This window comes from Parasteatoda tepidariorum, chromosome 9 (assembly GCF_043381705.1).
Source record: "Parasteatoda tepidariorum isolate YZ-2023 chromosome 9, CAS_Ptep_4.0, whole genome shotgun sequence".
Classification (NCBI taxonomy): Eukaryota; Metazoa; Arthropoda; class Arachnida; order Araneae; family Theridiidae; genus Parasteatoda; species Parasteatoda tepidariorum.
In genome coordinates this window covers 29716135-29740175 of record NC_092212.1, presented here as the reverse complement: position 1 = coordinate 29740175, position 24041 = coordinate 29716135, and the positions used below count along the sequence as shown (strand labels likewise).

General features: G+C 28.9%; 2 protein-coding genes across 3 annotated transcripts in view; one reads left to right on the top strand and one right to left on the bottom strand.

Moving 5' to 3' along the window:
* Positions 1-6934: 6934 nt before the first annotated feature.
* LOC107438185 (serine/threonine-protein phosphatase PP1-beta catalytic subunit) lies at positions 6935-17053 on the bottom strand. The gene is made up of 8 exons (XM_016050405.3): positions 16868-17053; positions 14630-14761; positions 12529-12759; positions 10193-10297; positions 9861-9932; positions 9612-9763; positions 8698-8832; positions 6935-7953 (listed from the first exon to the last, which is right to left on the bottom strand). The coding sequence occupies exons 1-8, from the start codon at positions 16917-16919 to the stop codon at positions 7855-7857; spliced, it is 978 nt and encodes a 325-aa protein (XP_015905891.1). The 5' UTR covers positions 16920-17053; the 3' UTR covers positions 6935-7854.
* Positions 17054-17379: 326 nt separating this feature from the next.
* Positions 17380-24041, top strand: part of LOC107438169 (MAP/microtubule affinity-regulating kinase 3) — a 38296-nt gene continuing 31634 nt past the window's right edge. For both annotated transcript variants that reach the window (XM_043045011.2, XM_071185154.1), the window contains exons 1-2: positions 17380-17518; positions 21139-21349. The gene's annotated coding sequence lies outside the window, so the exon portion shown is untranslated. The remainder of the gene's footprint in view (positions 17519-21138; positions 21350-24041) is intronic.

The following is a 24041-nucleotide window of genomic DNA, read 5'->3' as shown; positions in this document are numbered from 1 at the left end:
TCAGCCTATCACGTTTTCTTNGGTTTCCCTCTGGGCCTAACTCTACTACGTCATCATCGCCTATAGTAACCCGTCGTGAGGCTTGATTCCTTTCTAGGAGGTATTGGCTTAGCACACGATAATAAGGGATCATATATAGTTTGTCTAAAATAAGAACTCCTCTAGCTATTCGTCTGGACTCATGGCGGTGACTATGGTAACTATTCCAAGTATAACTTCGAGGTATAATTTTTTCAAGTAGGGGTGTGGGGTCGCTGTTTAGGTCGGCCATATTTTTCTTCGATCTATTGTGTTAGCCCTAGAATGAAGAGAAGCTACCCTGCCTGAAATGCGCTGATCTTGTTTCCATAGCAACAGATGGCCTCAGACTTTGTAGCGGGTGGAGTTCTTACCGTAGACAAACTATACACCAAATGTAGTTACCGCACCTCTAATCAACTTCTGGGAAATATGTGAACTTGAATGGTGAAGTTGCTGTTGTTGTAGTTCATTTATGTCACACTAGAGCTGCGCAATGGGCTATTGCCCACAGTCTGGGAAACTTCCCGAGGATGATCCGAAGACATGCCATCACAATTTTGATGCTCTGCAGAGGAGATGGCACTCCCGCTTCGGTAGCCCGACGACTAGCACGCAAAGTCAATCACTTTACGGTAGTACGGTTTAACGAAGACCAATACTGCACACCCTCGGTCCTAAAGCAGACTAATCCAAGTGGTCACCCACCCGCACACTGACTGCAGCCAGTGATGCTTGACTTCAGTGGATCAGTCCACTGCGGGACGAATGGTGAAGTACTAAGTACGCGACATTTTCAAAGTGGCAATAATAAGGGTTAATAGAAATAAAGTGATTAATGAACTATTTTATTATAGATTTATTAGAAGGCGAGGGAAGTAATTCTTTGCTATATTTTATTTACACTAGCTAATTTTAAATAAAAATTATACAAGCATACTTAAAACTAATGCAGATTAGTAACGTTAAAATTAAAATAAAAGCAAAAACAATCCTTTTACATTTAGTATACCCTTACTGATGCAACCAATTTATGCTATTTTCTCTTATTCGTAAATATCCCTAAAAATGTCCCTTAAATGATTCTTCCAGTTATAAAGGTTTTTTTGTTGTTGTTAAATCTCAATACGTTACATTACCGCTTTTTACCATAATGCATTTGCATATGTAGCATGCCGCTTAATTTTTTACACCCTTTTTAAAGGTTGCAGCTACAGGCCCGCTGGTATCTTCCCTGGTTAATAAATACCCCTCATCATTTACCCTGCATCATCCATTAAGCTCTTCAATTATGAATTTGTTCCTATTGCATATATCGAACCTTAAAAAAATTTTCGCAAACAATACAGCTAATTTTTTTCTTCATCTTTGAGCATGATGATGAACTAAATTTTTCTATAAACGTAAATTTTTGAATTGTAACTAAATTTTAAGTATAATCTTTCATTCTTTTTTTTTTTTTTTTNACTAAATTTTAAGAATAATCTTTCATTCTTTTTTTTTTCTGTGGGGTATTTTTATTTCTTCNTTACATTACCGCTTTTCACCATAATGCATTTGCATATGTAGCATGTCGCTTAATTTTTTACACCCTTTTTAAAGGTTGCAGCTACAGGCCCGCTGGTATCTTCCCTGGTTAATAAATACCCCTCATCATTTACCCTGCATCATCCATTAAGCTCTTCAATTATGAATTTGTTCGTATTGCATATATCGAACCTTAAAAAAAATTTCGCAAACAATACAGCTAATTTTTTTCTTCATCTTTGAGCATGACGATGAACTAAATTTTTCTATTAACATAAATTTTTGAATTGTAACTAAATTTTAAGAATAATCTTTCATTCTTTTTTTTTTCTGTGGGGTATTTTTATTTCTTCCTTTTTTCTCAATTAACTTTGTGTAAATATAAAAAATATCTTGTTAAGTTTATGTAAATACTGTTCTTGTAACTGGTGGAATGCGTTTTCAACCAATAAGTAAAATAACAATTAAGGTGAGCATAATTTGTTGAATTTTGTCGGTAATTAAAAATTTCAATGCTCATTTACCAAGTCTTTAAAAATTGTTTAGATATAAAATGGGAAAAATCATATTTATTAATTATAAAATTTGAGTATTTAATAAAAATCTTGTGTTTAAATAGAAGTTGAAATTCCTGCATAAGTTTATTTCGACATTCAGTTAATAATACCGATTTAACTTTTCGATATATACATATATATATATAAAAGCATAAATAGTTATGTACTTTATTTGCTTCACATTAGAGCCGCACAATGGGCTATCGGCAACGGAAGATCCAAAGACATGCCGTCATGATTTTCAGCCTTATAAGGAGTAGAGGATAGTGTGATATATTTTATGGCTCTTTCTTAATGAAGTAAAGAACAGCGTTTGATTTGTATGTTGCTTTGGATTGGCCAAAAACTGGATTTGCCCAAGGTAATTATATTATACTGGCAAATTCGAATTTTATAGTAAACAAAATGTGAGCCGTGATGGCTCAGGGGATAGAGCCTTCGCCTTCCAATGAGGTGAACTGGGTTCGAATCCCAGTGATGACTGGTCGATACAAATCCGTATCCGGCTTGCACCGACCACAGTGCTCACGTGAAATATCCTCAGTGGTAGCCGGATCATGGGTTAGAGTCCCATTGCCGTCAAGCTAACCATTGGAGGTTCTTGTGGTCTTCCTCTCCATGCAACGTAAATGCGGGTTAGTTCCATCAAAAAGTCCTCCACGCAGGCAAATTTCTCCCAATACGTGATCCAGGAGCTCTCTTGTCTTCTGCATTGGGGTTAAAATTAAAAGGCTATAGATATGAACATTAGTATTCGTAAACACAAAAATTGGGTGGGCTGTTCAACGACGGTTACAAAAATTAACAAAACGTCCAATTTTAACAATAACGTATTGAATTTGATGATTTTTTTACACAAATTATTAACATTTATAGAAAGTCTAAATTCATTTATATTGCCGTCAACGTGTCTAAATACTTGGGATACTCAGTTTTTCATTCGAAAAGGTTGTGCACCCCTACATTTAAAATATTTTTTTTCCTTCATTAGAAATTTTTTAATTCACTTAACAAATAAAAATTACCCTTAACTAAGCTTTGAATATAATTATTGTAAGATAGTGAGTTATTTCCCCGTATTATTAAGATAAACTTCATTTTAATGTGTAAGTTGGTAAGTGTTCCAATTTAATGCTTTTTCTAAATTCCGCCTTTCCATCGCAATTATTAATTCTTTATAAATTAACATCAATATTTTTAGAAATTAAAATGAAAGGTCATTAACACCTATTGTTTTCTTGTCTTATATTATAATTTAACAAAAATTTGTGTCAAGTCTAAAGGCCTGGTTTCTTAGGACAGGACGCCGTCAGCTGGAAATCAGCGCTAACCTCTGATTGGTCCATTTGTGAGTTTGATAGTATACGTCATCGAACGCTCATCTTGAACTACAATTGCCGCCCAACTCAACTGCAGTTGGATTACAGCGTGACGTTAACCACAGAAGCAATGGCGGACAACATCCAACAGCACATTGAAATCAGCCAAGGTTTTGATTTTGACATTAAACATAGCTTCTTCATTAAACATAGCACTCTTCATTTAGCTCAGCTATAATGTGTTTTTTCTTGGACAAAGTCATTATTTGTTCTCTAAAACACTGGTCGACAATAACAACATCAATACAAATTCAAAATAAATATTTGTTTACGTTATTAACGCATGCGCAATGAGAGATAATGTCTGCGTTGGACCGACTGCTCACGCTGAGCTAACAAAAAAGTATTTTTTTGGCGTCAGATCTACGTCAACTTTCCGCTGACGCCCAGATAAGGCGCTAGTTCTAAGAAACCAGGCCTTGAGCTAACAAACCAGTATTTTGTTGGCGTCAGCGTGACGTTGACGTCCCGCTGACGCCCAGATAAGGCGCTTGTCCTAAGAAACCAGACCTTAAGATAGAGCGCATTTATAAATCTTGCAGGGGGTGCACTAAGTTCATGTACACTACTGTGTGTTGTACTTTTCAATCGTGGTGAAATCCTGCAGTAGACTGATCGTAAAGACACGGTTCCCAGTAGAACGACAAAATCAAGCATCACTGGCTGCGGTCAGTAAGTAAGTGGGTGGGTGACCACTTTGATCAGCCTGCTTAGGGACTGAGGGTGCGCGGTAACGGTTCTTGTTACACTATTTTACAATAAGGTGCTCCATTTCAAGCGCAGGTCGTCGGGCTACCAAAGCAGGGGAGCCACCCCTTCTGCAGAGGATCAAAATTGGCATGTCTTCTGATTATCTTCAGGGATGCTTCCCAGACAGTCGCCCATAGCCCATATGCAGCTTTAGTGCGACATAAATAAAGTATCTGTCAGTTGAAGTAGCATAAAAAGTTGTATAACTTAATTTTTCAAATATGCTAATAAAAAAAGAGAGAGAAAATTCCATTTGCGTCTCACTATTGAAACGAAAAATGTAAATACTTGTTGAGAATTTTCGATGATTATAGAAATTTTTTGCGAAGGTAATGCGTAATATGCGTCAAAAATTTTTCATTTTAAGTGTTATAAAAGTATTATTTTCTCTTTTATAGACCACTTGAAAAATATAGTCCTTAAAACTATTTTATTTATAAATTTTGTGTCAGAAGTCAGAGTGGTAAAAAATCTGAACATTTAGAGAACAAATGTAAATTGTATTGCCACCAGGATCCAGTTGAAATTTGAGTACTCTAGCTACCTTGAAAGTGGTTGAAATTTCAATCTACAAAACATTCTTTTTAAAAATAAACCTTGCTTGGAGCATTCAGGAAATGATTGCAGTTGTCAACGAGAGCAGCACTTTCGACTTGACTTGTGAACACTAGCTAGTTGGAAAGAGATCGAAGTTTTGATTATAAAATGACGATAAATTTGACTTGTAGCGGTCGGGAAACGATTGAAACTTACATACATCAGGCTTTAAGTTCCAGTTGAGATTTAGGCATGTGGGGGTAGTATTGTGGCGTAGCTACCACTACTTGTATAAGGCGTGTTAACTAGGTTTTTTGAGTACCTTTTCATAGAACCGAGTTAACACGTCTTATATACTAATGAATTGATGTTTAATATAAGTAGTGGTAGTTACGCCACAAGCACTTTAGCTAGTCCCAAAATAGTTGAAATTTTGATTGGCAATGCATTCTAACAACTATCCTGGAACAAATATTCTGCTGTGCGATTGAAAAAAACAATGCAAGTGCTTCAAGATTCAATTCCAAGAAAAGTGATTTGACAACTTTTCTTCTATCACTAATGCTATGAACACTAAAATAGAAATTTAAAAAAAAATGGATAAAAAAATTTACTTTCGAAATTTTTCATTTTTTGCAATATGTATCTTGCTGTATAAAAATGCAAAAATATCTCAATTTTGAATTTTTTGTTGCTTATGTTGATTTCTTAATTGCAGGGCAGTATTGTTATCAGATAAAGCTTCAGTTAAAAGATGAGAGCTCTAGAGACACAGAAAATAGTCAAAATTTTTAATGATACATTTCCTTTGGTGATAAAACAGTAAGTTCTACTTTAAGCGGTCAGGACAAAACACCAGTTTAATTCGAGGACTCAGGTAGTTATCGGACTAATCTCTCTACTGTAGACGGTATGGGTGCCTTAGGTCAGAAAATTTGGGAGTAGAAAAAAAAAAAAGAGGACAGGGAACTGGAAAGGGTACATATTGAGATAACATGCCTAAGAGAATTGCAACAGATGAGATTAAGCATTAATTAGCAGAGTTGGAATGTTGGCAGAGAGATCACACAAGACAGGAGAGGGCAGAAATTGAAACTTCACCCACCTTCAAGGCAGTTAATAAAACAAGTTAAAATTGCAGGCCTTATATTTTTTTCGGAAGCCATAGCTGCCAACTCTACTGGATTTTGTTTGTTTCTCCAAATCTACTGGTATAATAAAAATTCGCCTGGTTTTTACACATTTTTGAAAATTCTGTAAATTTTAGGGGAAAAAAAAATCCATATGGAAATAGAAATTTTACACAATTTATTTCTGCTTAAATATGTATATTATTAACACATAATGAAGTGAGCCTCATTTACAGAAATCAGTTAAAAAGATTTTTTTTTTGGTCTAAGTATTGCCAGTTTATTTTCATTCAGAACACCCTTTTTAAATTAATTAAAACATTTTTTAACTATAAATAATGAATTACTTGTCTATTACTATTGAAAATGAGGAGTTAACGTAATCAAAAATATTTTGAATTCATTTAATGTTAATCACAAATAGAAAATGTTGTAGACCATTTATAGTTATTAGTGTAATCAAGTTTTCGTATTTTGATGACAATAAAATCCTTAAAATTCCCTATTAGTAAAGTACTTAGTATATTATGAAACAATTATCATAAAATTTATATTATTTCATAAAATCTCCTGGATTTTTCCCTATCCATGTTGGTAGCTAAGCAAAGTGATTTGTCTCAATTTATTGCAAACTAAGAAAAATATTCAATAAATAATTCCATAAAAACATTTCCTTCATAAACACGGTTCTTATCTTTAATATTATACAGCAATAGTTTAAGAATTGTAAAATTCAAAAGTTAATTTTGAAAAATTTCTTAAAGATAATGTAAAAAATGTGCTAAGTCTTAGGTAATATGGAAACAATAGCCTTATGAAAATTTTACAGTGCTAAGAGGTGTACCGGGGAATGTGCTTAAAATAGTGATCTGGTTATCGAGCATGTCAATTATCATCTATGATAAGGTACCCCGACATAGAGTCGAGTCAACATGTCTTATATACTAGTGAATTGCAGTTGTAATTTAGTAGTGGTAAATACGCCACAGATCTATCGGATTTGAAATTTAAAAAAAAGGAATAACCATCACAAATCTGTTTTTCCACAAATTTTTATTCATCTCCATTATCTAAGTTAAACATCAATACAGGAAAAAAAACTTAGTTAAAATTATGGTTATAGTTATTTAAATATAATGGCATTGGGCAAAACATTTTCAAATGAGACATAAACTATAAATTCAAATATAAACAACCACATAGTAATTGCACAACTGAAACCAATGTCAGCAACTGCTTAATATTCATGGCCGGAATTATGACTTAAATAACGTTAGATTCTCTACTAAAGTTAAATGTTTCACAAATTAAAATATAATTTGGAAACTTGACACAAGAAGAAAAGGGACAAGATAAGAGTGGGGATTTTAAATCTTTTAATACTATGATTACATGAAATAAAATCATATACAGGCAGTTAATGCAAATGAAAAAATATACAAAATGAAAAACAAGAAGGAAATCTTCGCAACATGAACTGAATAATAAGAGTTTAAATTTTCAAAGTATTAATAACTTTCATGTAAATACATACTACTCAACATTGTTATAATCAAGATTATATGAAAGCTCAAGAATAATGCGCTAATCCATCTCCGTGCACATTGTAAAATTCACACCTAAATAAATTACCAAAAACTACTTTTTAAATGCACATAAAGTACAAACTAATGGAAAGATCAACATAACATTTATTGTCAAGTTTAATTTAAGCGCAGCTTTCTAAACACAATAAAACATAACGGAGTTTTAATATCCAAATCTAAAATGAATAAATACTGAAGTGACTGGATTTTCGGTTTAACAAGTCTGTCAAATAACAGGTGAATTATTCCACTTTACATGAAAAGGAAATCTGTGCATTTGGGTCAAGATTTAAGCATGATCAAGAGGATATTTATACAAATTTTTAAAAAAGAAAGAAGCAATATGGAAGCAACTGTACACATGAAGAGGCTACTTCTTTTTAACTGGTCCACGTGGGGGAGTAACTGGTCGTCCAGAGTTTAATCCTCCATATTGGTATTTGGCTTTTTTCTCAGATGGTTTCAATATCTACAGAAGAAGAATGTTATCAATATCTTACAACAGTGGAAAGTTTATAATGACAATACTGTTTTTTTTAATAAAAAAATTAATTACATAAAGAAAAATTCTAATTCTGAATAAACTAATTATTGCAAAAAGATATTCAGTCAAGCAGCAATGATAATATATATATCTCATTTTCTTGAAACAAGACTTCATAATTAATAGGCAGAAACAAATTAATTTTAAGAACTCCAGATTTATCTAAATTGCAATTTTTAATGAATTAAAGAATTTTTCCTTTTTTACAGCAGGAATTAATAAGTAAAATGTTTAATTATTGGCAATGGCTATTGTAATTCTAACGCAACGCCGATAAATTCTGTAGAAATTTCGGCTACAACCCTTCAATCAGGAAGCTAGCACATTAATTAATATTCAACGAACAAATCACATATGACAAATTTCTAGATTAATCTTAAATGATATAATAAATAAATAAAATATTAAAACTTAAATCACTTTGAAGATAAAATATTTACAAATAACTTAACAAAAATAGTTATGTATTCTCACTTATACTACATCAAGAAAAAAAAAAGCTTATTTCATTTTTCAATACCAGTCGGAACATATGGATTGATCCCTATTGTCAACAAAGAATTGAACATAAATCATAATTTTGTTTTATAAAAAATAAATAAATAAAAACACCAAGTTTAATGAATAATTTGAAAGCAAGGCATATCTTTAAATGAAAAATATAAATACCTGAAAAGAGCACATAAGTGTTTCATCTACAGACATCATTCCACCAGCATTATCAAACTCTCCACAATAGTTGGGTGCAGAAAACAATGTTACTAACTGTCTTTTTGCAAAGAATTCATAACCATCTTCAACAACCTGCAAATAATTTAGATTTCATGAAACAGAATTTACAAGCAATGAACTAATAAAATCAGTATATCTTTCTTTAACTACTGTTGGGTTCTTTAAAAATATGTATACACTCAGCCTGGTTTACCTTACAAATAAATACTTAGTTCCGCACTGTAGTAAAAGACTAAAAGCCAATTTTTCTTTTCTTTTTAAATTATGATTCATTCTAATATATACCTTTACTAAACTGTAGTAATTATGTATAAAAATATTTTGTAATTGTTTTAATTGAAATTAGAGCCCTCCGAGCACTGAGCCTAAATGTAAAATTATTGAAATTAACTTAACTACTTCTAAGTATTTCATAGCATTTAACTATTAATATTTTCAATAACATTTCAAAAATATTCAATTTTGTTTCTTAGATCTGCTAACATACTAAAATTTTGTTTCGCTTTTATATAACTTTACAACTCCACTTGACATGCAAATTAAGACTTTTCTGTTTCACTATTTTACTTGGCAACATTGTACAATTCAAACCTTTATTTTTTTATTACTCTTTTTAACAGAACCATACGAATTAAATTATCATGCATCCTCACATGCCAAGCCAAGTGCAGATTGAAAACTTATAGATAAAATAACTATATTTTTATTTTTTCCTTTGATATATTTTATTGATCAAAAGCAATTTTAATATACGAATTACATTTGTCGAATGGGTAGGTTTGCAGATTTGAGAAGAGAGGAGGTAACCTATCTTAAAATTTTATTTTAAAGTTTCACACTTGAAGTTATACCTGATGGGCTCTACATATGAGATCTAAATCATGCCGATTGAGGAATTTGCTGACAACATCAGCACCAAATGTGAAAGACACACCACGGTCATTTTCACCCCAACCTTGAACATCTTTGTCAGGATCGGACCACAACAAATCACATAACAGACCTTAAAAATAAATAAAATATTCAAAAGGAATTCATTTCTACTAAGTTTTTAATTTTAAAACAGAAATCAACTGTAGAATTTGCAAATATTTTGTCACCTGTGTCAGGAACATCAGTGGGCCTCATAATCCTTCTGATTTGCTCCATAGATTGCAAATCCGGAGAAAGACCTAATCAGATATTTTTTTTTTTGTAATTTTTTGAACACAAAAATGATATATAACATATTGGTTAACAACAGCATAAAGGTCTAAAAATTTCGTAATAAATGAATATTCCTGAATTAATATAAATATAATATAATATATATGAATTAATATAAATATTTGCAGAATAACTTATGAAAATAAAATGGTAATTATCTCACAGGTTATATAAACTAAAATAAAATAAAAAGTATGTAATTTTTTAATGTAAGAAAATTCCATACCTCCATGGCAACAAAATATTTTTTCATCAATTATGGCGGCAATAGGCAAACAATTAAAACAATCAGTAAATGTTTTCCATAGCTTGATATTATAACGTCTCTTACCTATATAAGAAAAAGAAAATTGCTAACAATGATTGCACAAAATAATGTCTAATACACAAGTAAAAAGTAAAGAAAGAAAAAACTAAAACAAATGTGTTAGGTTTACAAAACTATTATTAATTTGAAATTTAACAAACTGTTATTCAACAATAAAATTCTGTTTTCAAATAATTATTTTTATACAAAGCCTAACTTTTCTAAATTTTTCAAAAATTCTGGAAGTTTTAAGAATTTTCCAGCAAAATCCTGGATTCATTTTTATGAGTTTCGTGAAATATTTGAAAATTATTATTTCATGGATTTCTTCAGATATATGTGATTTCAGAGAACTTATTTTACCCATTCTACTGCAAGTAGCTATGCAATTACTATAAGAGTTGACTTTGCTATTTATATTCTTGTTTATATGTAGGGTTTATACCAGCATTTAAAATTCAGCAAATCAATACATTTAAAATTTAGCAAATCAATAGGACCATCTAGGTATTCAGTTCGTGGTTCAAAAAATTAATATAGAAGATAAACTTGAGAGGAAAAAATATTGAACTTTACAATTGCATAAATCATGTTATGGTGTACACATCAAAGGTTATTAATTGCCATCTATTACACCCAGAAACTAGTTCGGTTCATTACCCCGTAATGATTGAAGATCAGAGTTTATTAAAATTAAGTGAAAAAACGAAAAGCTAAAATAGATTAAAATACAGAGACTAAATAAATAAATGAGTAAATCAGAGAAAGTCTAACCTACGCATAAAATTAGCACAATTTTTTTTTTTAATGCCTGGTCTTTAATGACAGAAAAAGAGAGACATTTTTATTACTATTTTGCACTTTCAAACATATTTTAAGGCAATGATTCTGTCACCCATGTGCATGATTTTAGAGACATTCTTAAAACATTTGGCGACAATTGTCACCATACTGGGGAGAATCTTAATTGTATGTAAACATTGTAGGCATTCCTGATACTTAAGACTGTTCTTATTTTAACCTTTGTTAATGGTTTAGGTACTTAGTATGCAACTAGGTGTGTTTATCCAGAAAAGCGAAAGTCAAAACAACTGTTATACTACTGCTGGAGTTAAATAAAAAAATTTTTTTAATGAATCTACTCAATGAGCATTCTACAATGGATCTGTCAATATTGCATAAATCAAAGTTATGTTCAACTAAATCAAGACCACGCTTATGAAATAAAAATGGTAACTAATAATTGAAAAAAAGAATTATTTTGAGCTAGACTTTTATAATGATCCTATAAAGTAGATTTTACCTGTATTATATCCTTTTAATTGTTATTAGTTAAGGTATTGTGCCTTTTTAAAACAGTTCTGATATTAAAGTTTCGTGCATCTTTGAGTTATTACAAACCATTCTGGAGCAGATTGAATGTAGGGTTTAGTGGAGCAAGGTCCAGATGAGGACATGCTGCACATTCTGGAGCAGAATTATATCTAATGTTCTGCAGGTATTATCAAAAATAAACCAATCAAACAAATTAAATTATTACCACTTTTTGAAAACAAATAACTAAATTTTCAAAAAAAAAAGAAGAAAAAGGGAATCTTAATGAGTTATAAATATCAAATTACATACAAATGCCTACATATTAAATTCAACTAATATATAAAATCTTCATCGTGTAACAGGCATATAAATTGTTCAGCAATCCTATCAGCAAAATAACTTGTGCCCTCATTGGGCCAATATTTGCGAATATTGGCCCAATGAGGGCACAAGTTATTGGACCAATATTCGCAAATATTGGCCCAATAAGGGATCGAAATACCATTATTTTTCCAATGATGGTCCTATATAGAATTGTCCAATTCACTCAATATTTTACAGCCACTTTACAACCAATATAGACGATATATAGAATTGTTAGATTCACCCAATATTTTATATTCATTTTTCAGCGAATATAGGCTCTATATTAGCCCCATAAAGGGCAATATTTGCCTTATATAGGACCAATAGTAAAAAATCAAGACACCCCAATATTGGTCCCTTTGTGCATGTTCATATTGGACCCATATTGAGCCATACTAGAGTCAAGATGAAATTGTTGCTAGGGAACTTACGGCACATGTTTTAGCATTTTTTACTTTAAGCTTCTTTACAAACAAACTTATTATAATACCAGTTACATACAGCATTTGAAAACTTTAATTGTCGATAAAAAAATAATAATCTGAAAACAACAAATATATCTCATTACTTACATTCATCATAAAAACCATAGATTCTGTTGATGCTAGCACATTCGTGATTACCACGAAGAAGGAAGAAATTTTCTGGATACTTTATTTTATATGCTAAGAGTAAGCAGATAGTTTCAAGAGATTGTTTTCCTCTGTCTACATAATCACCAAGAAACAAGTAATTGGCTTCAGGTGGAAAACCTCCATACTCAAAAAGCCTAAGAAGATCTGTATATTGTCCATGAATATCTCCTGCATACAAACATAAACAACATTCATTTCTAGAAATTTAAATAAAAAGAAAACAAATGAGATTCACAAGACTATTTAATGTAACCTAAATCTGACTAATTTATTAAGAAGGTTAGGGCTATTCAAAAGAAAAAAATAAAACCACACTAAAAGTAAATTTTGCCTAACACTTCTGTTATCGATTTTAAATTTTCATAATTTATAGAGTTATTAGCTGAGTAATTCTATTTTACAACTTGTGATTGGTGGAGCTTCATAAATGTTTTGTTGCCTATATTTGCTTCAACTTACGCTGATATTCAAAACCAGGAAAAAGGTGAAATCAGTTTCATTACACAATGAACCTGCCAGGAAAAAATTAAGGAGAATATTGTTTTTGTTTATTAATCTGACCATACAATTATTTATTACTAATAGCAGACGATTATTTTATGAAGTTTTTTCTTCCGCTTTTCTACTGTTCACAATAAATTTCATACTCAATAAATTAGATCTTTATTCATAAATTTTAAAATTAAGTTTCTTTTTTAATTCAGTTGATTTTGTAATATTCTGTCTTGGTCGGGTTTTAATATTTGCATTTCTTATCTAAACTTGTAAATGTTTTTATTCTTTTAAATATTATTTTTCTACCATTTCTTATTAAATTTAGGAAAGTTTTTTTTTTACCCCTTATTTTAAAATGTGTTACTCTTTCATCGTAATTTGGGTTGAATAAAACATTGATTAACGTTATTTTTTGGCCGATTCGGGAAAACCGAGAAATTCAGACATCTGGGACAGTGATGGTCCTGAGCATCCCGGATAATTGGTTCTCTACAGTATTATTAACTAGAACAAAAAGATGTTGGATTAAAGATCTAAATCTTTTAATTATCTATATTTTAAAAATCTCCATTTGTATGTTTAGAAAATGGGATGTTCTCAACATAACCAAAAATAAGGAAAATCAGGACAAAAAGCAGGGGTCTGTCCAGATATTTTGTGAAAGGTCCTGTTTTTGTGAAATTGTGAAAAAATTATTCTCATTCCTTCAACCAGGGTCTAGCTTTTATGAACTTGTGCAAATTGGGTCCGGTTATAGCAAAAAACTTTTTCAAGGAGTTTTTAAATTGTAAATAGATACAAGATTATGCTCAGCACAGTAAAATTATAATAAAAAAAATTTAATTTTAAAAAATAAACAGCAATTGCAGCTTCTAAATTAGAGTTGTAACATACAAATATTTGATATTTAGTCTATACTGCTAAACGCAGAATATTCTTTTCGGACAAATAAAGGAAGAAGTGTCTGCCGAAGACAAAATTTAGTTCGTTTACATCTGTCTTTCTCCCCCCACCTCTGGGAAAGGTTTATTCAATTAGCAAAACAATAATGAAGATAAACAAATTTGTGAAGGGTCTGATTAAAAGAAAAATCATTTTGTGAAGGGTCTGTTTTTAGGCTAAAATATTTTGTGAATGGTCCGTTAACGGACCCAAATTTCTTCTAAAAAGCCCTCTGAAAAGTTAAAAATTAAGAACAGAATATTTTTTACAGGCATATCAGGACAACTATGAACACTAAGAAAATAAGTTGGGAATCACTACTTTACATGATTTTAATTTCTGATTGTATTATGAATTTTCATTGCCATTCCTTATTTTCAACAAAAAAATTAAATATTAAATAACAACTCTATGAAAATAAATTTCGGCAACAAAAACTGACACTTCCTCAATGTGACCTATGTGATACTTACAACCAGCAATATATTGCAGAATACATAAATTGAACAAATTTCTTTGTTAAATTAAACAAACATCTTTTATCTAAGAATTTTATCATTATTATAGAAAAGTTTCAATTACAAATGTAGATTATACTTACCACAAATTTTGAGTGGAGCCTCCAGTTCCAATAAAATAGGCTGGCTAAGAAAAATTTCTCTAGATTTCAAGCATAATCCACGTACTTCAGCTTCGGTGAGCTGAACTGTTTTGCCAGGCCTACACCCTCGAACTGAAAGTTAAAAATATGAACATCATAGCATAATGTATATTATTTTAACACTAAATTCATAATTCTGGCTTTTAAAAGTTTTTTTTTTAAAATAAACTTCATGACAAAAAAATCTTGTTTAAGTTTACTATATATATACAACATTATTTTATTTAACCTTTAAATCTTTGTTGATAAAAGTAGTAAATGGCAGTTTCTGAGGCTCTTAGTTCTTTTCGGAACAATCTCAGAAAACCCTTATGGCAGAGTATTACTTCAAGAAGGAGATTTTTTAAAGGCCAATTTTCTTAACAAAATGGAAGATAGTGGACAAGAAATAAAGGTAAGGCATTACCTTTGATTTTTTAATCATTTTCAATTTAAGAATAAAAAAAAATTAAAAATTCTTAAAATGTTTTTCATTCAAAGCAAGGAAAAAAATTTATAAATTATATTGAATCTATTTTCATGACATTAACTAATATAAAGTCAGTGCACTATACCACAAATGAGGAAATATGTGAAAAATGAATTGAAAATTTTCATACTACAAGAAAATTATAGCACCATACATTAAAAATAATTTAGGCTACACAGTCTTTCTATAGCTAACTTAGAAATCAGATTTATGATAAATATCTATTTACAATCAAATAATGAATAAGTTTAATGTTATGTTAATGAAGACAGATGTTTTTTTATGAAAATCTTAAAAGTACCTCAATCAACAAATGAGCAATGCCAAATTAAAATACCATAAAGTAATAACTTTACAAATATAAGAGTAGATAAATTCCAGAAAAGTAGCAAAAAAAGCCGCACTAAAGCAACATATTAATTTTGAGGCTCATATTTATAATAAAGTGAAACATCACTAAGAACCTTTGCTACACAAGCAATAATGCTGCCAATGAAAAGTCACTGGGTTTATGTAAATTATTTTTCCGTAATGTCTATTAAAAAGAAAAAATTTAAAAAAAGAACTGAATTTACTTGTGCTGTAGAATTAAAAAAGTATCAAAAATTGCTTTCAAACAGTTATAACTTTCAATTTAAATAACAAAACTTTAGAAATTCATTTCTAAGTTTTTTTTTTAGATTTCTAAAATGTCTGGGGAAAAATTTACAATAGTGAGACTTTCATACGGCTATTATTTTTAATTCTTACAGAAAACAGGGAAAACGCAAATACGTAGGATTTTCTTATAAGAAATTGTGTTAAAAATAACAGAAAAATAGAAGGTTTCATAACCAGCATAAGCTCCAAGCTACAATACAAAGCCTAATTCAAGAGGTGTCTTTTCTACATTCTAACCAACATTTATATGATTAAAGTTTCTTACAAATAAAGGAAGAATTTTTAGTAGAAAAAGTAAATGTGACCAATTAAATCCCTTAGAAAGCTAAATAGCAGATTTCAGTGAACCTACAGCAAATAAGTAGTTGAGTATTTTCGATATTATATTACAGAGTAAATAGTAATCAGAATCAGTTTTGGTAATTTTACAGACCATATAAATAATGCTCTGCCAAAATAAAAAATTTTCTCTTCATACTACGCCATTTAATATGAATTTATTACCATGAACATTTAACAATAAACTACATACAAAAATTTATATTTACAAACTACATGATCTTTATTGTCGCTGTGTTAAATGAGAAGAAAAAAAAAAAACTGCATATAATTGGGTTAACATCATGCTAAATTCAGGAAAAGTACAAGGTTTTGCAAGCTTAGTTTAACAAAACTAGTTATTCTTTGTAAATTCATTAACAGGAAAACATCGTTTTCTATTTGGTAAACAAATCAGAAAAATGTCAATATTCTAGATCAAATAAAAAAATTACAACTTTTAACATTCTGAAGTATGCAAATAAATTCTGTGGTATTTAAAATTGTATTGACCTAAATTAAATTGCATGCTAATGTATACTTATACGATGTTTCAATATTTAATATCGTAAATATTACGAACTTCTGTTGTTTTGAATTATACTTTATGAATCACAACAGAATTTTTAGGCAATCTTTTCAATTGAACCAAATGTTTCTCAATTGAATACATTTTGGAGAATCCATATTAATACATTTTAATCTACATATTATTTTTAACAGCCGTTTACCTTCCAATAACCTTGAAATAATACTATCGACGTTCAACTCGCTCTCCGCCATTTTCAGATCAGATGATGACGACAGAAACAAAAGCTCGTATTATTGCCATCTATGCCTTAAAAAATAATTCGCCGCCTTGCGCAAGGCCTGAAACCCTACATTCTGAGATTTTCCCTTTTTACTTGTTTCGTTAAGTATTTTTAACGAAAGGATTAAAATGAAATGCAAGACCATTTTTAAATTAAAGATATTTGCAATCACCACAATATTTTTGAGAAAAATATTTGATTTTTATAAACATGAAGCATAAGTTTTAAAATAAGTAGTTCAAAAAAAGAGCATGCGAAACATTGTTTATGAAGAAATTACGATTTGAATTCACCTTGACCCAATATAGATATGATTATAAAACCTAATTTTCATAATACTGCTATTAGAAGATGAGTTAGTCAATTAAACAATTTAAAAAATTATATTTGGAGTTTCATGACCCTTCTATCCTACACGAGTGACGTAATTGAATGACTCATCCACGGCTCTTCCATCGGACAGTGCCAGCAAGTTGAGGTTCTAGGGGAGTGTTTAGCCCTGAACGTAGATCTTTGTACCTTCACAAGTTGCCAATACCCTGATTCCGTGTTATCCGGACCGCCATATTGGTACGTAGACATTCCTGTTTTTCTCAAAATCGTGCCCTTTAAATTTCTTCAGCGGCTTTTTAATTTTGTTATATGCATCTCCGTATTCCCTGTCTTCCAAAGATGTCGTAAAGTTGTTATCTACTTATAAATCTCGTCTATTCCGGTTAGCTAATCTTGTTTATTTCGTGACCTCTTCATTAGAAGCGTAAGCCTAACTAAAATAAAAATATTAAATTGATCTTCTGTAGATATTTCGTTGATGCATAAATTTATTAGCTGTTGGAGCCTAATGTTTACTTTTTGTTCTTAGTAACATCTCTTAACAAACTGTTTGGTGAATTAAAAACATTTTGGTGTCAAAGCATAAATTGTCAGCTGTGCAACAGTACTTAATTTTTTTTCTACAATAAATTGTTGCAAGCTCGCATGAAATTCATCTATCTCTTTCAAATTGAAATAAAATGATTAATTTATTGGGTCATGTAGGTGCAAATCAATAATGCAAGAATGTTATGGTTTGTTCTTAAAGTATTATGTGTTAATGTAATTGATACACTTCACTGATTTCATTAAAATTCTTGAAACATTTTTAACTTGTTGAAATATATACTTTTTTTATTTAAGTTATTTTGTCTTTAACTTTATTAATTTGCCATCAGTAAGTAATGCCAGTATATTTGATACAAAGGTTTATTTTTACACTTCTTACATTTAACATTAGCAGTGTTATCAAGTCTTACAGCAAATTTTTTAGCTTTCCTGTACAAGATTTGGTATTTTCAATGTAATAAGTTAGCTACTGAATGCTGTTGTAATTGATAATTGTATAGCTTCAACTATACACTTCATTGTATTTAACTTTTTTCATATATGAATCCATTTTAACATTTCATTTTGTAAAGAAGTTATTTTTCTTTACTCTTATTGGATGTGATTGTTGTTTTGCAATAGATGTTTTTTGTGTTAGTGCAATTAGTATCTTCCTGATTCTTTATGAGAATACCTAATAAACTTAATGCAGGAAATTTCTTGTAAAATCACGATTTCTATTTATCTGGTCACTTATAAAAATTAAATTAGCTATTTGTTTTAAAAGAAATATTTTGTAAATAGAATAGTACATATAAATTGAAAATGTTAAAAAAAAACAACAAAGAAAGCTATTGATTTGTTAATAATGAAGCTAATAATCGTATACCAGTAACATGAAACTTCAAAGATAAACATTTTGGCTTGATTACATATATTTATTGCTGTTTGAGAATTGAAATAAAGTTCATAATTTCGAATATGTGTTGCGCAAATTAATTGTAGGTTTGTATCATTATCTAAAGTGGAAATTTTGTATCCTCATTGCCAAAAATTAAAATATAGTAATAAAAGTGGGAAACTAATTATGATGTATATGAAAATATTTTAGATTTAAATGTGAAGAATGCAGAGGTGTATTCTCACTTATCTTATTTAAGATATTAATTATTTAAAATAGAAATTATTTTATTTAAAAAAATAGTTATTTTTTTCTAAGATGTCTTTTATAATAACTTGCTAATTAATTTTTATTTAATGATATAACACCTCAATATTCATGTTTATTTATAATAACCAATATAGTTCTCGAAGTAATTGCTCTAGTGTTGCTGCTTAGTATTTTCAAACTATTTTAAATCTTTCAAAATTGGACCCTTTAAAATAAAACTTGGATTATGTGTGTTGAATTGTTATGTTAAATGAATTATACATAAATATTACTTTTTTTTAGTCAGGTCAATTGTGATTTTTAAAAGCAGCATTTTAAGATTAAGAAGACAAATTTTCCCAAGTCAGTCTTGTAAATTATCCATTACCATTTTTATAGTGTTAATTAATTAATATTAAGTTTGAGCCATCTGAATTTGCTTTTTTTTAAATTTTTTATTAGTGTTTCTGTATAAATGTACAAGTTGACTTCATAAATGTAAGAATTTGATGATTGGTTTTTTAGTTCAACTAACTTAGAAATGAAACATCATGATCAGTAAATTTAATGATTTTTTCAAAACTGAGAATATTTTTTAGAAAAGGTATTCTTTTGAGTCTAGTTTTAATGATACTTAAAAAGAGGTCCTTAACAGAAGCTATAGACATTTAAACAATGAAATATAGCTAATTGAAATTAATTATTTTATCTAATAAGTATATTTTCTAGATAAGGTGGATTTAAAAAAAATGCTGTTAGTATCTAGTAAACTAAACTAAAAAAATTTTTTTAAAAAAACTTGTCTGTTAGATTATTTTAAATGGCTATAAGTCAAAATAAGATTTTTTATGTTTAGCTATTAAAGTATTTAACATGGTTCCAAACAACAGTCAATATTTATTGTCTGATTTGCAACTATTGAAGTCAAATGCAAGTTAATTACATTTCATAAACTTAATTGTTAACTACAATGAGTTTAAATATTACAATTTTCATTCTAGTTGAAATATATATAAATGAATGTCTGCATGTGCATGTCATTTATAGACTCCTAAACTATCTAACTGAAAGTAATAAAATTTGACAATCAGATAGTTTGAAACATAAAAACATTCTACGATAAACAGTTCGAGTGTGATGAGCAACAAAAAATTTGGTTAAGTGATAGTCATTGTTTTAACTGTAACTTTAGACAATTCAATTTTTCAAATATTTTAAAGATATCTGCACGCTTAGAGCTCTATTTGATCAAAAAAAGTTTCTTGCACGTACTTTATTACTTAATTATTTTTCTTTCACTATGTCAGATAAATTAACTGAAATATATTATATTTATTACTAATCTAGATTAAGGCAAACAAGTTCGCAAGTTAACGTTATGTTAGTATTAGTTACGTCATTTGCTTATGTGCATTAGCTCCTTGCTCCAAAAGTAAATAAGTTGGCCTGTCTAATTCAGTGGCTCTAATCTAGATATATTTCTATTTCTTTTATGGTAACAAAGTATTGAAATTTCAAGTATGCAAGCTGTCATAAGCACGAAAGAGTAGAACATGCATGCTTACAAATTTCTGAATGAAAATTCTTTTCCTTTTCTCATGTAGATTTGCTTGAATAAGCTTGCTATAAATTTGGGGAAATTATTGAAAAACTAAAAGCAAATGTTTAGAATGAACAAACTAATGAGTGTTTTGTATTATGTTTTAATTATATTTATGCAGGTTACATAATTTGTTCATTGTTATTGTTATTCAGTGAAAAATGAGTATTAGTCATGCTGTTATGCCTTATGAGTAGCATAAGAAAAATATGTTGTTTTTAGAAGCATAATTGTTTTGTTTATGTAATTTTTTTTATTGCAGGTTATTTCAATTTCAATTTTTTTATTTAAATAACTTATTGACTAAAAATTTTAATATCTTAGAAATTAGTTTTAAATATTCTATAATTGATTTAAATACTTTAAATTTTAAACTAGAATACATTTCATAAGGGTTTATTTATTAACAAGCCTGGTTTGCAAGGGAAACCATATAACATTGTTCGGCAATCTAGAGGATTTGGGAGCGTCAGCAAACGGGGTCTCTAATGTTACTAATGTTACAAATTATATTTCAATGTTGTGATATCCAAATAATATATTTATATATATTTTTATTTAACTATTAATATTTTCTAGATTTTGAAGATATGATATTTTTAGTGTATGAAAAATGATATTCAAGTCCAAGAGAAAGATACCTCATTGAGATGAAGGACAATGCAGTGTTTATTATGTGACTAACTGTTGGTGTCTATTGAACAGGAATTTTCCTGTTTCTTTTTTAAGTATATAAAAGGTCAGTTACTATTCTTTTATTTTTTAAAAATTTTATAGATATTATAATTTTGTTTAATTCCTATTTCATGTATGTTAGGCAATCTTAGTTTTGGAAACGAGGCACTTTTGCTATTCAAACCAGCGGTCTGTGTTCTGATTTTTTTTAAAACTTAATATTTGTAATTTTTTTTTTTTAAAGTTCTAACTATTTAAACATCTGAGTTTAGAGCTAGTATTCTCCCTTGTGTCTTTTTATGTATATTGATGATCTACAGTTAAAGTTTTAATATCAAACCTTTCTTTGAATAAGGAAATGTAATTTTTGTCTTGTTGATTTTATTTTTATTCTAACTTTTTACTTCAAATAAAAATTCATGTGAATTAGCTATTAAAAAATGTAGGCCTGTAATGAAGATACATCAACACAGATAACATTGAATTGGTTCTAGAGTTCATGTAATGTTAGTTGTTGAATTTGTTCTGGATTGACATGATTTAAATAACTTGATTTTTTTTTTTTAAAATCATTGATTTAAATGAATTGATTTTTTTTTAATCTTATGTTTAAAAAAGTTTTATGTATTAATTTATACATATATATTCTTTAGGGTAATTTTTTTTTTGTCTGAGTTCATTAATTGATGGTTTTTTCCAAAGAAATAATGAAAAGAAAATGTATGTAAATTATTTTTAAAAATTTTAGTAGGTATATATTTTCTGAACCATAGAAGAAGTCCTAATTGAGGGGATGACTTTTGATCTGGTATTTTTAATAGTTACAGGTGGGTCATAGATATCCCTTTTAGTTTTGAAAGGCTAAACTATTTAGGGAGTTGGTCTATTTAATCAAATTCTAAGCAAATTATGAAGCGTCTTCTTAGGCTACAAAGAGTTATTGTATTGTATGCTATCTTTACTTTAATGTGTCAGTTTGACCTATAGTGTATAAAAAATATAATAGTTTGATTTAAAACGCAACCAAAATCTTAAACTTCATCCAACAAAATTTACTCGCCAGCCCTAAATGTTTGATTGCTAATGGCAAGTAAAGATATTGTTCTCTGCTAAACTTTTTCTTTTCAATTTGATTATGCCAAATTACAATTCTTGTTACAATTTAAAAAGTGAGCTTGTTCTGTAATTGTAACAAATTTTTTTAAGATTTAAACATCTTTTTTTATTTCAGGGATTTTTGATAATTAAAGATTTTGAGACCGCTTCTTTTTAAATTTGCATATATTCTATGCTTTAAATCAGTAAAATGCAATAATTGTAAACAAATACTTTGATCTCTTTCAAGAAACAAAGCAACAAAAATTTGAATAACTCTTCTTTAATTTAATGTTCAAGAAAGCCAGAGAAGAAAATTGCATCATTGAAATTTAATACATGACTACTTGCACATCTCTTTGTATTTCTGAATTCTGATAATATTTGTATTTCTGAATATTGCTAAAAGATAACGTAACTAGTTCCACTTTCTTCACAATTTTCACATTGAGATTTCCCAGTTTGAATTAAAATCAAATTCATTTTGTATTTTCTATTATTTTGCTTTGATTAGTGTTACCGTTGTATGTCATAATAGTTATGATTTATTCAGAGAGTGAGTCTAAGGACAGTGAATTTATTATCTCTCAATCGGAAAATGATAGCTCTGATTTATGAAGTGAAAATTATTATATGAAATATTTTACCTAATTTTAGTAATTTTATGCAGATATTTATCTTCAAAATTTTAAAGCAATAGATTTAATAAGAAAGTTATAACAGTGTTTTTTTTTTTTTTTTTTTTTAAACTNTTTTTTTTTTTTTTTTTTTTTTAAAGATAAAAATCGGGTGTAATGCAGCAAAAACTAGAGATCAGTGGATGAGACATCACATATTTCAACCACCAATAGGTCAAACAAAAAATTGCCTGGCCACAAAAAAAAGAAATTCCAACCCAAATTCGAAATTCCAACCCAATTTTTTTTTTAGGGGGGGGGTGGAATTTCAAAGAAAAAAATCTGACAAGGGGTTAAGTTAGTCTGAAAATATTAAAAAGCTAGATAATAATCTGTCGAAAGAGTCATAGTAAGAAATTTAATTGATTAGCAACTTACAATTATTCTCTATTTTATAGCTCTAAAAAACTTTTCTTACCAGCATACATAGTGAAAAGTTCTGTTTAGATGCAGGGTTAGTTTATGAAATGAAACATTCATGAATTCTGAGAAAGAATGTTGAACCATTTTTACACCATCATTAGTTTTGAAAAATGACTTCAGTACTTAATTCACTATTCAAATTTCTTAGAATTTCCTTATTTTCTTTATAATTCATTAATTTAATAATAATTCTCAAATTTTATTTATAAATTCTTAATTTTTGTTATAAAAAGAATAAAATGTAACTAATTTTATAATTTTTAAAATGTTATGGGCTATTTTTTAAAGAATGCTATTAAAATCTTTGAAACTTATATGAGCTTAAACATATATAGAACTATCTGTATAAATTTAACAAAAAGAAACGAATAAAAAGATATTAAAGATAATTTTAAAAATTTTTTATTGGCAAGCTGTAATTTTTTTTTTAAGAATAATACAATTAAGATTTCGAAATTAAAAAAAAGGATAAATAAAGAAACAATAGCAAAACATAAAATTCTTTTTTAATTTAAATTTATGCACAAAATTTTGTAATACCATGTGAAGTATTAACATTTATTACATTTATTTAGTTTTGTTAAATTTTGACAAAACTATAATATTAATATA